We start from the raw sequence: 15963 nt of genomic DNA, 5'->3' as shown, positions 1-15963 counted from the left end.
ATGCACAGCGTAGTGATTACGTTCAACAGTGCTGTATTATAAACTTCAAATTTGCTAAGAGACTGGCTCTTAATCGTTATCACCACAAAGAAGACATGGTAATTATGGGATCTGATGGAGATGTTAGCTAATGCTATGGTGGTAATCATATTGCAATATAGAAATCTATCAAACCAATACATTGTATACCTTAAACTTACACAATGTTATATGTCAATTATATCTCGGTAAAAAAAAAAAAAGATAAAACTCTTTGTCTTCACTTTTATCTCTACCACTTTAATTTGGGTCAGGAGCCTCCTCCAGGTCTAATCAGGGCTCACTAGTTGGAAGAAGATACTGACATATATAAAACGTGTCCTCTTAGCACTGTTCCCTCCACCTCACTCCAGCAGTACAGTCTTGTGATGAGTTAGCTGCTTTGGAAGGCCTTCTTGCTATGGTCAAGCTCCATGGTTACCATCTCTAGGACAGATAGTAACTAGCTGAGTAAGCTTCAAAGGTTCTCTTCCCCTCCTTGGGCTTTACTTTCTGTTCTGTAAAATGGTGGGGCTATACTATGTGATCATAAAATTCTTTTGTCGCTCACAATCCTAGACTTTATGTTTAGGTATGTGGGGTAGATGAGGCTCTTGAAAGGATTTTCCTAATATCTGTGTTACTACAAACATGCATACTCTTTAGCTACTCGTTACTCACTACATAAAACATGTAGACACTATTTCAAGAGATTTATAGTTACTTAAACATAATATATGGGATCTTGAGTCAAAACTTGAGTTAGTCATACTCCTTGGTTCCTGATGAAACATCATTATTGATCAGGACGAGGCCCTTCTTCATTTTATTTATTTTTCCCTCCTCTCTTCAACCCCACTCCTACCCCTGCTCCTCATAGGTGTTCACTCTAATGTATGCAAAATATATATCCTTCCATGTTTATCTATTTTATATCTATCTAGAAATATGTGTATCTTTAAAAAATACACTGATTTTAGTATCGTAAAATTGACATACATGATCTTGTGCTACAAAGCCCATTTTGTTTCTCTCTTTTTACACTCATACTATACTTTTATGACTTGTCCATGGTAAGTAGGTAAATCTAGACTGTTATTTCTGATTTTGTTATGATTTTCTTTGGAATGTTCACAGTGCATTTTACCTAATCATTGCTCTAAAAATTTTGAGGTTTTGCATATATTTTCTTCTTCAATCCTAGAAACAGCCTTTCAAGCAGATATTCTTATATTATTTTCTACCAATGAAGAATTTGAACATCAGGGAGATGAATTTATCTAGGGTCAACCATTTCAAAAAGTGAAGTATGGGTTCCAAATGCTAATGGTTTTATGGCAAATTCTGTGCTCTTTGCTATAAATTTATTTTGCTGCCTACTTGCATTTTACTGCATCTTTGTGATTTATGGAATCAAAGAAATATCCCTGAAGTTCTTAGGCTAATCAGATCATTCTTACTTTCAAATCATGAGAAAACCTAGCTAATTTCAGCATGTTTTTCAACATCTAATTCTGAAATTTTCTCAGTACATTTTCTGTTCATCTCATAGTAATTCCCAGAGTTCCCTCTGATTTAGGGACAAGAGCATACAATGAACACAACCAGAAATTAAGTGACAGGTAATTGGGGTACAGATGCAGCCACACTGGGTTTGTGCCACATGCATGCCGGCCCATTTCATACATTAGCTCTAATCTTCCCTCAACCACACAAGTAGGGTATAGCCATGACAATTTTGTGGATGAGCAAAGTGAGGCTTAGAGAGAGTAAGGAAGTTGCCCAACTTGCCACACACCCAGGAAGAAACAGAATCAATATTTGATCTTGGGACTTTCTAACTCTAAATTTTTTCCCTTTTTTACCACATCATGATATCCTCTTTAGGGAAAGAGAATCACCCTTCAGCAGACTCAAGTCTCAACTTCTAAAGTCATAGCACCTCTAAGACTATTATGCAAATACTCAACTTCCTTGAGAGAAGAAGATTCTTCGATTTTAGAGTTTTTTGGTGGTCCATGTCTTTTCTTCTTCTCCAAACATTTTGTGTTAAGATACATATAATTGGACCATATCCCTCCTTTTGTATGCTCCTGGGAAAATTGCTTAACCAATGAGAATCTCAATTTTATCAATAACAAAATGGGAACATAATAAGGATTTTTGAAAACATTGAATGGATTTTTGTCTAATGTGGTAGAGTGTGCTTACATTTCAGAAAAATAACTTCCAGAATATTTCCCAGAAGGAAAAAATTCAGAAGCAGGCTGGTGACACCCAGTTTTATATGATCTTATTTAAGTAGGGGTTTGGGGTACCAGCAGCCTGGGTTGTGCCCAGAGTAGAGGGCAGCAACAGACTCCCTGAATGTAGAACATTGTACAAGAGGGAAAGCAAAGGTTTATGGCCAGTAGACATTTTAAGAATGCCTAGGGACTCTTACAGGTTAACATTATTACTTTTAATACATTTTGATTATTGTATGCAATGTAGAAAAATATGAGATTTCTGGAGGGGGTGGGGAAAGAGAGACAGTTTTACTAGGGGACACCCTTCAGAGAAGAGATGGCCCCTTACCTTGTGCTTGCTTTATCTTGGTACCTTCTCTGAAACTTTTCTTTCTGTTGCTTCTGAATGTTGGGTCCACTGGGGAGAATGAAGGAGCGCAACACAGTTAACTCTCTCACAGTTAACTCTCACCTTACTGGGATTGCCGCCTTAAAGGATTATTGTCAACATTTACCGAGCTCTTACCCTGAATCAGGTACCATGCTAAGCACTGTAAATTCTTTACTCATGTCAACTTGACAACAACATTATGAGAGAAGAATATTTATATTCCTGTTGAGGAAACTGAAGCTTTGAAACATTATGTATTTTGCCTGAGGTTTCATAGCAAGAAAGAGAAGATATTTAAGTCTTAACCCTGGTCTCCCTGACCTCAGAATTGGGTGCTGAGCCACTATGTTGTGCTCCTTTTGTTAATACTGTTAGCAATCTATTGAGCATCTGGTGAGTGCCAATCAGGAGGTTAAACATTATACACACATTATTTCATATAATTCTCACCTGACATTATGATAGAGGTATTATTTTGTCCTGGAGGAGACTATGACTATGAATGGTGAAGTAATTTTTCCAAGGTCACATTACTAGTCAGTGAAAATGTCCAGATTCTAACTCAGGTCTGTCTTATTCTGAAGCCAAAGCTCTAGTACATAGGATTAATCCCACCTCCAGCATCATTACAGGAAATGCAGTAATTTACAGTGAAGACTCTTGTCTAAGCTCTGCAGTGTAGTCCTCGCCCCTACCCCGAGAAACTGTTTACATGTTCTAAGCTTTACCTAGTGATACACAAGCCCAAAGAGATTACAGCTGTAGACTCCCCCTCCCTAAAACATGACCCAGTCTTACTTGTCTATTTCATACAAGAGTTGAAATCCCAGTCTGGACATGATCCATTAAATGACAAGTTCTGACAAAAATGGTCTGATTCTCTGCCAGTTTCACCTTCCGTAGTTTGTGTGAACATTGCTTCAGAGCCAGTGTCCTCTCAAAATGACCAAAGTCACAATTATATCTTAATTATCTGGTAGAATAATCCAGTTGGGTTCATCTTGGTTTGGAATCAAACTAATCTAAGGCCATTAAAGCATTCTGTAGAAGGCACCTAGCATTGCTCAAATAGATGAATGTAGCTGACAGATTTGAGGTTTCTTCTTTCCTAAGCAAACCAGCTGGATATTTAAAATGCTTTGGGGGATGGTTTTGTAGGAGGGATGCAGTGAGCACAAAGATCACCCCTGAATGAAGAATCAGCTCCCAGGACAGCCCCCAGGGCTCCCAGGAAAAGCCGTCTTATCAGGGAGAACACACTGTAGCTGGGGCTCATTATCTCATCTTCTGCATACATCTGAGAGGATAAAGACAACTCTTGTGGGATTTCATAGTAACTCCTAAGTCTTGTTAGTCTCAAAGTTCATCTGCTCATTTCTGTAGGTAATGCACTTGGTTCCTTTCTTCCAGGGGCCCTCAATGTCTTGCTGTCCCAGTTAGCCAGTTGTGGTGCCAGGACTAGAACGCAGATCCGAAGACTCATGGTGAAGTTCTCTTTACACTGTGTCCATCCTCAGATGTGATGTCAAGTCTCATCTCAGGGGCTGAAACTGAGCTACATTGTCTACTCAGAATCTCATCAGGAAGGATGATTATTGGTTCAGGAGGGAATGAGGCTAGAGAGATCTAAACATGCTTCATTTGAATCTGTACCCTGAGTAGCTTGGTGATTTACAGTCCTTGAAGACCCATTCCCAGAGGTTTTACACACAGCTTTCTCTAGTTATTCTAGTTATTCAACTAGTTATTCTAGTTACCATTTCTTCTTGGTCTCTGAAACTCACACTCCCTTTGTTAGCACCACACAATGCGACACTTAATTCCGCTTGTTTTTCATTGTTCGTGGCTTTTCCTAAGTGGTTAGTCTCATCTCTCCAGCTAGATTGTAGGTTTCTGGAGAATTTACCTTTGCTTCCTTACAATAACTTGTGTTCTGGTTCAGTAGAATCACTTCTCTGCCCTGTACGGTTTCATCTACTCATTAATGGAGGATCAGAACTCTTTCAGTAGGAGGGGTCTCAGAGAGGCATGTGCCCCATTCACTGCAAAGTAACATGACTAGAATAAATCTCTTTGATAATTAGCAAGCATTTAGCCTAGCCAGGGTGGCTTTTGCAATTACACATTCCAGATGATACAAGACTATGCCACAAAAAAGGCAGCAGCCACAGACCAGGACTTCCAGCAGCACAGGATATTCTATCTTTTTGTGCATTTTTGGACAATATTTATCATCATTTCCTGTAATTAAATACCTATTGAAATAGCTTTGTGGTAAGGGTATATGTACTGTATTGCAAATGTTTTCTGGAATGCTATACGGTGGAGTGATAATTGGGACAAAGTAGAGAAAAAGGAGGGAGAATATGCCAGTAATGATAATGTTCCATTTAATGTTCCCTGGGAGCTTATGGAAGTGGGTGATTGTATATAATTCATTATCTTTGTCTCCTTGTGACAGATTGAGGGGATCTAGAGTGCTTTGATGTATCACATGATGATTACTGTTTTTGTTAATATTAAACTGAGAACTTTTTTTGGGATTTATGGGAACAGTTATGTCTTAGGTTTGGTTCCTTAAAAAATGACCTGAATGACCGGCCCCATGGCACAGTGGTTAAGTTCAGCATGTTTTGCTTCAGTGGCCCGGGTTCGGGTTCAGATCCAGGCATGAACCTACACCACTCTTCAGCCAGGCTGTGGTGATTTCTGATATATAAAGTAGAGGAAGATTGGCAAGGATGTTATCTCAGGCTTAATATTCCTCAAGCAAAAAAAAAAATAATAATAATGGGGAAGTTTGCCACAGACATTAGCTCAGAGCTAATCTATCTCAGCAAAAAAAAAAAAAAAAAAAAGAAAGACCTGACACAGATTTTTGGGTCCGTGTTTCACTGAGGGAGTGATCACAGAAGAAATCTGTAATGGAGCGAAGGAGGTAAGAAGGAGCTAAGCAAAGGCATAGTTTCTGTTGGAGTCTAGCTTTGGCCTGATCCTTAGGGGAATTCTGGAGTGTGAATTATACCACTCACTCACTTCTGCCTCTAGACAAGGGATTTGGACTTTTGAAGTCCATATTGATTACCCATTGACTGTGGGCTGCCCCCAAGAGGTGGGATGTGACCCCCTAAGTATTTCTGGGAGATTTAGATCCCTTGGCTGAGGCAGTACTCCAGAGAAGCCCGTAACTGTGAGCCATTAGCACCCAACACTCACAGCAGCTTTGGGTGGCTGTATTGATCTGGTAACTAGGATACCTAAGGATGCTGTTTCTTCCTGATAGACTTTTGAATATTTATATCTGGGGTTTCTGAAGCTACTATTGGGTAGACATAGCCAAGAGAGGTTTTAAGAAGTGGACCAAGGAAGACTGGCTTCAATGCAATTCCAAACCAAAATTCCAATGGCATTTTTCACAAAAAAAGAATAAACATCCTAGAATTTGTATGGAGCCACAAGAGACCTCAAATAGCCAAAGCTTGAGAAAGAAGAGCAAAGCTGGAGACATCTCACTTCCTGATTTTGAACTATATTACAAAGCAATAATAATAAAACAGCATGATATGGGCATAAAAATAGTGTCATAGACCAATGGGACAGAATAGAGAGAAGGTTAGATTCCACAGTATATGTCTTTCTCTGTATGACTTATCTCACTTAGCATCATGCCCTCAAGCTCCATCCATGTCACAAACAGCAAAATTTCCTTCTTTCTTATGGCTGAATAATGTTCAATTGTATGTGTGTGTGTGTGTGTGTGTATACCCCACATTTTCTTGCCTCCCTATAATCCATATCCCTCATATAACCTGGAGAAATCGTTTAAAACTTACATCAGATTCTTTGACTGCCCTATTAAAAACCTTCTATTGGCTTCCAGTCACATTGAGGGGAAAAACTTAATTTCTTACTCTGGCCTGAGATCTTATGTGATCTGGCCCCCGCCCACCTTCCTTCTTTATCTCCTACTGCCCTTGTACCTGTTCATTGAGAGCTCAGCTGATTCCTGCCTCAAGGGCTTTGCACTTGCTGTTCCCTCTGTCTGGAATGCTTTCCACACAAGAAGATACTCTTATATCTTCTTTCCATGCATGTCCCATGGTAAATGCCACATCAGAGAGACATTTTCTGACTTCTAGGAGTCCCCTTTCTCTTCCACTACCCCAGACAGTTCCTATCTCATGTCCTGGTTCTATTTCTTTATAACACTATTTTTGAGGGCAGGAAATTTGTCTGTTTTGTTCACTGCTATATCTCCAGTGCCCAGAACAGTTCCTGGCATATACTAGGGATTCAATAAATATTTGGCAAACAAATGAAAAGAGAGATCCTTAATGTTTCGATAGTTCAATCAGAAAAGTCAAATATCTTATTAGAAAAATAGGCAAAGAATTTGTATGCTAAAGTGACAAGGGAAGACATAGAAGTGGCTAAATAAATATGTGAAAAATATTTAACATCACAAGAAATAAAAAATCACAATTTATGCAGCTGTGAGATAGCTATAACTTTTTGTTTTCATAATCACAAATATTTAAAGGAAGATTATAATATCTACTATGGAAGAGGTGCTGGGATTACACTGAGGAGTTCTGGGGAGAACCTTGAAGTCAGTTTTATTAATTTGTATGAAGGCCCTTAAAAATGAAAATGTCCTTCTCTCCACAGTTCTGCTTCTAAGAGTTTATCTCAAGGAAATAATCATTAACAGCTACAAAGACCTATGGTCATGGTACTGTAATTTTATAGTAATTAAATTTAAAATGTCAACGTGTCCACAATTATTTAGGAGTAATAGAATATTTTGAATTGAGGAGTTGGGATTCAAAGGTAAGCATCTCTCAATGCATACATTTGCTTTTAGTTCTTGGATGTTGCATGGGTGGAGTTGAGAAGGGCCCCTGATCTACACAGCAAGCTGAAGAATTTCCCCTGAGATAAGGGATTCAAACTCAGACCTCCACAGAGGTTCAGGGGTGTAAACTGTCCTTGGCTGGGCTGGGTTGGGAGTAGGTCTGTGTAGAACTCAGCATAAGAGGATGAAGGGTCTTCCTGGTGGGCAGCATCACGTCACTTGTGGTAGGTGATGGTGTCAGACGTACAGAGTAATAGATGAGGAGATCATTTCCATCTGGCTGTATTGGTGGATGAAAGTGGAAGATGGGAGTGATTTGAGAGTTTAGCATGTTGGGACGAGAGCTAATTTACTGTGGCACTGTCTCATTTACTGTAGAGCAGGTTGGCAGTGCAAAAATGGTGATCAGTGCTAGGCATCTCTGTCAAATGGGCAGGAGTTCTAGGAAATATTGAGATGGAGTAAAACATGAATACAAATGTGACCTCATATGACTCTTAAGATGAAAAATGCTCAGGATATAATGCTAAGAGGACAGCAGAGTTCAGGATACAAATTTTCTCCATCATATTTAAGGATATGAAATACCACATAACTTTAAAAAATACATATGCACATAAAATTTTGTTTAAAACGACTTTCCAAAATAATGAAGTGACAACTGTTAGAGTTCAGCAAAGCTTCCTAATAAAGCACCTACACAAATAATAATCAATAGCCTTCCTCTACATGAGTGGTAATCAATAAAATAATGAAAAGGAAAAGTAAAGGCTTAACGAATGGACTGAATGAATGGAAGGGAGGTGTCATGTCTCCTGGATTGATATAAACTTAGAGTTATAGGCATGTGTGTCCTGCGTATAGCAATGAGAAACACCGCATATCCTAATAAATGTTTTCCAACTTACGTAGATCTGTATCAATTCCTGTTCAGTGGAGATTCAAAAGATATTAAATCACTGATGTTTATAAATATATATGTGTGTGTGTGTGTGTATATATATATATATATATATATATATATATATATATATATTTGAGAATTTCCACACTTCAGAAAATTTGGGGACGTCTTCTGTCCCCAAGTTATCATGATTACCCTTGAGTATGGCCTAGATTTAGTGACTCACCATTAGTAAATAAAATGTGATGGCATATTACTTCCGAGATTAGGTTTCAAAAAGACTGTGGTGTTTGTCTTGGGCAGCTGCTCTGATGAAAGTCAGTCATCATGGTGTGAGTTGCCCTGTGGAGAGGACCATGTAGCAAGTAACTGATATATTTGGTCAAGAAATGGGAGGAACCTGAGGCTTACCAACAGTCAGCCATGTGAGTGATTGGTAGTGGATCTCCCCTTAGCCAACCTCAAGATAACTGTATCCTTGACCAACATCTTAATTACAGCTTTGTGAGAGACCATGAGCCAGAGACATCTAACTAACTAATCCTGCCCCACAGAAACTATGTTATAGTAAATATTTGCTGCATTAAGCTACCAAGTTAACAGCAATAGACACCTAATATAGCCTCATGCCAACCCTGGTGGTCTAGTGGTTAAGAGTGAGTGCTCTCCCTGCCACACCCTAAGTTTGTTTCCTGGGTCATGGAACTACATCACCTGTGCGTCGGTTGTCATACTGTGGTGGCTGCATGTTGTTGTTATGTTGAAAACTATGCCACCAGTATTTCAAATACCAACAGGATCACACTTGGTGGACAGGTTTCAACAGAGCTTCCAGACTAAGACAAACTAGGAAGAAGGAATTGGCCACCCAATTCCAAAAAAATTGGCTATGTAAACCCTATGAATAGAAGCGGAGCATTGTCTTACAGAGTACCAGAAGGTGAGAAGATGATGCAAAAAATACAGGCAGGGTTCCATTCTACTGTTTATAAGGTAGGTGGGAGTTGGAATTGACTTGATGGTACCACCACCAACAAAAATATCTTCTTAGGGAGATGCTCTCACTGGCAAACAGCTTCAATACTCTGCATACTTGTTAGGGTTTTGAGTTTCCCTTTGATTTTAGCCTTGGATTTCTTAATATGTCCTCATCTTTTAACTATTTTTCACTTGTTTTTCAGGGAAAACCTTTATTAAAACTCCTGGTCCCCTGTATTTCAAGAAATGGAAATCCTATTCATTTATATCCTCTTTATGTTTTTTCAAGAGATGTTTATTGAATGCCTACTGTGAGTTGAGATGCACTAAAAATAACAGTCTTTGCTTCCATGGAAGTTACATTCTACAGGGGTTGGGGATAAAAACAAACGTAGATATTAGGTATTGTCAAGTGTCTTCAAGATTATATAAGTTATGTTGTCAGAGTGTAGCACAAGAATTTTGGGTGCCAAAGAATGGATTGGAGGGGGAGAGGGAGAAGAATAAAGTACTATTGAACTTCTGGAGACAAATTTTACCACATTTGTGGTTTTTCCTGTGTGCCTGGAGGCACCTGCCTCTCTTTTCTGTTTGTGGGTAAGAGTTGCAAACTGGTATAAATATATTGATATGGGAAGAAAATAGACCAAGAAGGAAGGTCTTCTCACTTGGACCTACATGCTCCTGGACCCCTGGAATCTACCAGTGACCTTTCTGAAGGCAACTTTCACATCCTTGTTTCTCAGGCTATAGATCAGCGGGTTCAGCATGGGGATGAACACAGTGTAGAAGACAGACACAACCTTGTCTTCCTCTGGGGATTTGCCTGATCCACTCCTCAGATACATGAATATGAGGGTCCCAAAGAAAAGGGCCACAGCAGTGAGGTGAGAGGCACATGTGGAGAAAGTCTTGGTCCTGCCACCTGAAGACTTCACCCTCCAAATGGCCTTGATGATGAGCAGGTAGGAAATCAGGATGACCAAGGCATTGGCCAAAATCACAAAGTTTCCGAAGAAGACAATGACAATCTCAGTGCTTGTTGTATCAATGCAGGCAAGTTTCAACAGGGGTGGGAGGTCACAGAAGAAGAAGTTGATCTGATTGTTGTCACAAAAGGGGAGGGTGAATGTGCATGTGGTACGCAAGATGGCCCCCAACATCCCACAGACATAGGCTACCACCACCAAACTCCAGCAGATTCTGGGATTTATGGCCACAGTGTAGAGCAGTGGCTTGCTAATAGCAACATAGCGGTCATAGGCCATCACTGCCAGTAGGAAGCACTCAGTAGCTGCACAAATGGTGAAGAAAAAGAACTGAGCAGCACATTGGCCATAGGAGATGACCATCTTTCCTTTGGCCAGTGTGACCAGGATCTGAGGGATGATGACTGAGATGTAGCAGGCATCCAGGAGGGAGAGGTGGCTCAGGAAGAAGTACATTGGGGTGTGGAGTTGGACATCCACTTGGATCAGAATGATCATCCCCACATTCCCTAGAAGGGTGACCAGATAGAAACTTAGAAACATCACAAATAGGGGAATCTCCAACTTTGGGTAGTCAATAAAGCCCATGAGAATGAATTCAGTTACCGTGGTGAGATTATTCTTGGCCATGGATTCAATGTGGACTATTGATCTGAGGATGAGGATGAAATTTTAAAAATCCCAGAACTTGAAGGGCCAATTCTTATTCTCTGGGTAGAAGTTAGGTTTATATTTCTGGACCAAATTATAGAGCTTGTTTTTGAGAAATCTTGTAACTTGCTGATTCTTCGTGGGTACCTAGGTTCTTCTCCTGCATTTTCTGGAGCTTCTATGGGCTGATGTTTCTGATTCAAATCACCTCTGGTTTAAATTTGGAAATTTCTGTGAAGATAAGAGACACACAGACTCTCAGATTTGGAAAGCATCTAGTTAGCATCTGTTCTAATCCCCATCGGTTGCTGGAGTCTCCTCAATTACATACCTTCCATGTCTATCCAGCTGGATGAGCCTCCATTCGTAGTTATACCTACCTGTTTATTCTCTTTTTTATCTGGATTCTCTCTCTTTGTCTTCCACCCATTGGCTTTGGTTTTACCTCTTTCAGACACAATTTTAATCCCTTCTTTTCATGAAACTCTTTCAGAAGTTGGAAGATGATGAATGTGCTCTTTATGTTCATTCCCTCATATTACCCATTGATATATTTTTCTTATTACACAATTATAATTATATAAATATACATATATATATATAATTATTCACCATGTTGTCAAAAATTGCTTAGTCAGGTGGTACTGAAAGAGGTTGTTTAATGGTACAAAGTTGTAACTATTAGATAAGTTTGGGAGATCTGATGCACAGCACACTTATTACAGTCATCAATATTGTATTACAAAATTCAAAGTTGCTAAGGGACTAGTTCTTAACCATTTTCACCACAAAGAAGACATGATATTTATGGGACCTGTTGCAGGTGTTAGCTAAAGCTATGGTGGTAATCATATTGCAGTATGTAAATGCATCAAACTAACATGTTGTACACATTAAACTTACACAATGTTATATGTCAGTTATATTTCAGTAATAAAAAATATAACTAATATCTTTCTCTCTAATCTTTACCACTTTAATTTGGGTCAGCAGCCTCCTCTCGCTCTAATCAGGGGTCCCTAATGAGAGGAAGATGCTGACATATATAAAAGGTGGCATCTTAGTGTTGTTCCCTCCATCCCCACACCATCATCACAGTGGGGATGAGTTAGCTTCTTTGGAAGGCCCGCTTGCTATGGTCAAGCTCAATGGTTACCATCTCTAGGACAGATACGAACCAGCAGAGTAAACTTCAAAGTTTCCCTTCCCCTCCTTGGGCTTTACTTTCTGTCCTGAAAAATAGTGGGACTTGATTATATGACTATTAAAGTACTTTCATCTCTCACAGTCCTAAGGTTGTATGGCTAGGTATATGGGCTAAATGAGACTCTTGAAAGGATTTTGCTAATATCTGAATTATTAGAAAGATGCATACTCTTTAGCTACTCATTATTGAGTTTATAAAACAAGTAGGTGCTATTTCAAGTGATTTACAGTTACTTAAACATAATATATAGACATATATATATGAGTCCAAAATTGAGTTAATCATACTCCTCAGTTCCGGATAAAATAACATTATCGATCAGGGCAAGGCCCTTATCCATTTTATTTTATTATTTTCCTTCCTTCTCTCTCTATCCCAACTCCTTCCCCTGCTCCTCATATGTGTCCACTCTAGTGTGTGCAAAATATGTGTCCTTCCACATTTATTCTTTTTATGTCTGTCTAGAAATATGTGTATGTTTAAAAATATAGTGAGTTTAGTGATGTAGAATTTACATATATGACCTTGTGCTACAAAGCTAATTTTGTTTCTCTCTTTTTACACTCTTACTATACTTTTATGACTGGTCCATGTTAACTGTGTAAATCTAGTTTGTTATTTCTGATTTCGTTATGCTCTTCCTTGGAATGTTCTCAGTGCCTTTTATCTAATCATTGCACTAAAGCCTTTGAGGCTTTGCATGTATTTTCTTATTCAATCCTGGAAACAGGCCTTCAAGCAGATATTTTTATCTTATTTTTTACCAATGAGGAGTTTGAACAACTGGGAGATGAATTTGTCTAAGGTCACCCAGTTTAATAAGTGGAGAATCCGGGTCCCAAATGTTAACAGTCTGATGGAAAATTCTGTGCTCTTTGCTGTGAATTTGTTTTGCTGCCTCTGTATTTTACTGTAATTTTAAAATATACAGAATCAAAGAAATCTCTCTTTCAACAATCATATCATTTCTACTTTCAAATAATGACTACACTTGGTTAATTTCAACATCTTTCTAAACATCCAATTCTGAAATTGGCATGGCCCATTTTCTGTCCATCTCATGGTGAATTTCTGCAATTCTCTCTGATTTTAGGACAAGATTGTTCAATGCACACAACCAGAAATTAGGTGGCAAGTCACAAGGGGACAGATGTAGCCAACTGGATTTATTCCACTTACATGCCAGGACCACCTCATACATTAGCTCTAATCCCTCCAGGAGCCCCGCAAGTTGTATATAGCTATGACTGATTTATGGATGAGAAAAGTGAGGCTCAGGGAGATCAAGAAAGTTTCCCAACATGCCACAAACCCAGGAAGAAACAATCAAGAATCAAATATTGCCAAGAATCAATATTTTAATCTGCAACTTTCTAACTCCAAATTCTGTTCTCTTTTCACCACATCATGATTTCCTCTTTAGGGGAAGAGAATTACCCTTTTTTCAGACCCACGTCTCAACTTCAAAATCATAGCACCTCTAAGACTGTTAAGCAAATACTCAACTTCCATGGGAGAAGAGGATTAAGTTTGATTTTGGAATTTTTTAATTGCCCATGTCTTTTCTTCTTCTTCCTACTTTTTGGGTTAAGATACACTTAGTTGAGCCATATCCCTTTCTGGCAAACGTCTTGGAAAAATTGCTTGCCAATTAGAATCTCAATTTTCTCAATAATACAATAGGAACATAATAAGAAGTTTTGAAAGCTCGGAATGGATCTTTGTCTAATGTGGTAGAGTGTGCTTACTTTCCAGAAAAGCAATTTCCAGAATATTTCCCAGAAGGAAAAATTTCAGGAGCAGGCTGGTGACACACAGTTTTATATGACCTTATTTAAGAATGGGCTTGGGGTACCAGCAGCTTGGATTGGGCCCAGAGTAAAGGGAAGCACCAGACTCCCCGAACCCAGAACATTTTACAAGAGGGAAAACAAAGGTTTATAGCCAGTAGACATTTTAAGAAGACCTAGGGACTCTTATGGGTTAACATTACAATGTGTAATATGTTTTATGTTTCAATTAAAATAGGTAATGTGGAAAAATATGATATTTCTAGAGGGTGTGGAAAAAGAGAGACATTCTTACCTGGGGGTACCCTTCAGAAATTTAGAGCAAAGTCTCTGGTCCAAGTTCTACAGTGTAGTCCTCACCCATGCCCCATGAAACTGTTTACTTTTTCTAAGATTTACCTAGTGACACATAAGCCCAAAGAGATTATAGCTGTAGATCCAGCCTCCCCTCCTCAAAATGAACCAGTCTCAGTTGTGTATTTCATACAACAGCTGAAATCCTAGTCTGGACATGGTACAATAAATAAGTTCTGATGACAATGGTCTGAATCTCTCCACTGTGAACATTACTCTACAGCCAGTATCCACTGAGCATGACCAAAGTCACAATTGCATCTTAATTACCTGGTGAAATAATTCAGTTGGATTCGTGTTGGTTTGGAATCAAATTAATCTAAGGCCATGGAAGCATTTTGTAGAAGGCAGCTAAGATTGTAGCTGATAGATTTTAGGCTTCTTCTTACTAAGGGAACCAGCAAGATATTTAAAATGCTTTTGGGGATGGTGCTGTGGGAGGGATTCAGTGAGAACAATGATTGTCCCAGAACCATGAATCAGCTCCTGGGACAGTCCTAAGGGCTCCCAGGAAAAGCCACCTTGTCAGAGAGAACGCACTCTAGCAGGGGCTCATTATCTTATCTTCTGCATACATCTGAGAGGATAAAAATAAATCTTGTGGGATTTCATAGCAACTCCTAAGTCTCATTAGTCTCAAAGGTCCTTTGCAGTTTCTGTAGGGAATGCACTTGATTCTCTTTACCAGGAGCACTCAATGTCCTGCCATCCCAGTTAGTCAATTGTGGTGCCAGGACTGGAACTCAGATCTGAAGACTTCTGGTGAAGTTCTCTTTACACTGCGTCCAACCTTAGACGTGATGTCAAGTCTCATCTCAGGGGTTGGAACCTAGCTGCATTGTCTGCTCAGAATGTCTTCTGGAAGGATGATTATTGGTTCAGAAGGGAATGAGGCTAGGGTGGTCTAAACATGCTTCATTTGAATCTGTCCCTTGAGTAGCTTGTTACTTCACCTTCCTTAAAGATCCATTCCCAGAGTTTTTATAGGCAGCTTTCTCTAGTTAGTCTAGCTGCCATTTCTTCTTGGTCTCTGAAACCCATACTCCCTTTCTTAGCACCACACAATTTGGCACTTAAATCTACTTGTCTTATATTGTTCGTGGCAGTTCCTATGTGATCAGTCTTATCTCCCCAGCTAGATTGTGGGTTTCTGGAGAACCTATCTTGCTTCCTTTTAATAACTTGTGTTCTAGTTCAGTAGAATCACTTCTCTGCTCTGTGTGCTTTCATCTACTCATTAAGGGAGGACCAGAACTTTTTCAGCAGGAGGGTTCTCAGAGAGGCATGTGCCCCGTTCAGGCAAAATTACATGGCTCGAATAAAGCCCTTGGATAACTAACAAACATTCAGTCCAGCCAGGGTGGATTTTGCAATTGCAGATTCCAGATGATGCAAGAATAGGTCATAAAGAAAGAAGGCAGCCACAGACCAGGCATTCTGACACCACAGGGATTTCTATATTTCAATGCATTTTTGGATAATATTTATTATAATTTCCTGTAATTAAATACCTATGGAATTAACTGTATGTGTACTGAATTTCAAATGTTTTCTGGAGTAGTATAGAGGGTGGGGTGATAATTGGGACAAAGTAGAGA

At 39.2% G+C, this 15963-nt stretch overlaps 1 protein-coding gene across 1 annotated transcript; it reads right to left on the bottom strand.

Moving 5' to 3' along the window:
- Positions 1–10048: 10048 nt before the first annotated feature.
- Positions 10049–10993, bottom strand: OR9I1E (olfactory receptor family 9 subfamily I member 1E). The gene is given in 1 exon segment (NM_001391331.1): positions 10049–10993. A coding segment is annotated over 1 exon segment (945 nt).
- Between the last annotated feature and the right edge of the window lie 4970 nt (positions 10994–15963).

Source organism: Equus caballus, chromosome 12 (assembly GCF_041296265.1).
Source record: "Equus caballus isolate H_3958 breed thoroughbred chromosome 12, TB-T2T, whole genome shotgun sequence".
Lineage (NCBI taxonomy): Eukaryota > Metazoa > Chordata > Mammalia > Perissodactyla > Equidae > Equus > Equus caballus.
This window is presented reverse-complemented; position numbering and strand designations above follow the sequence as displayed.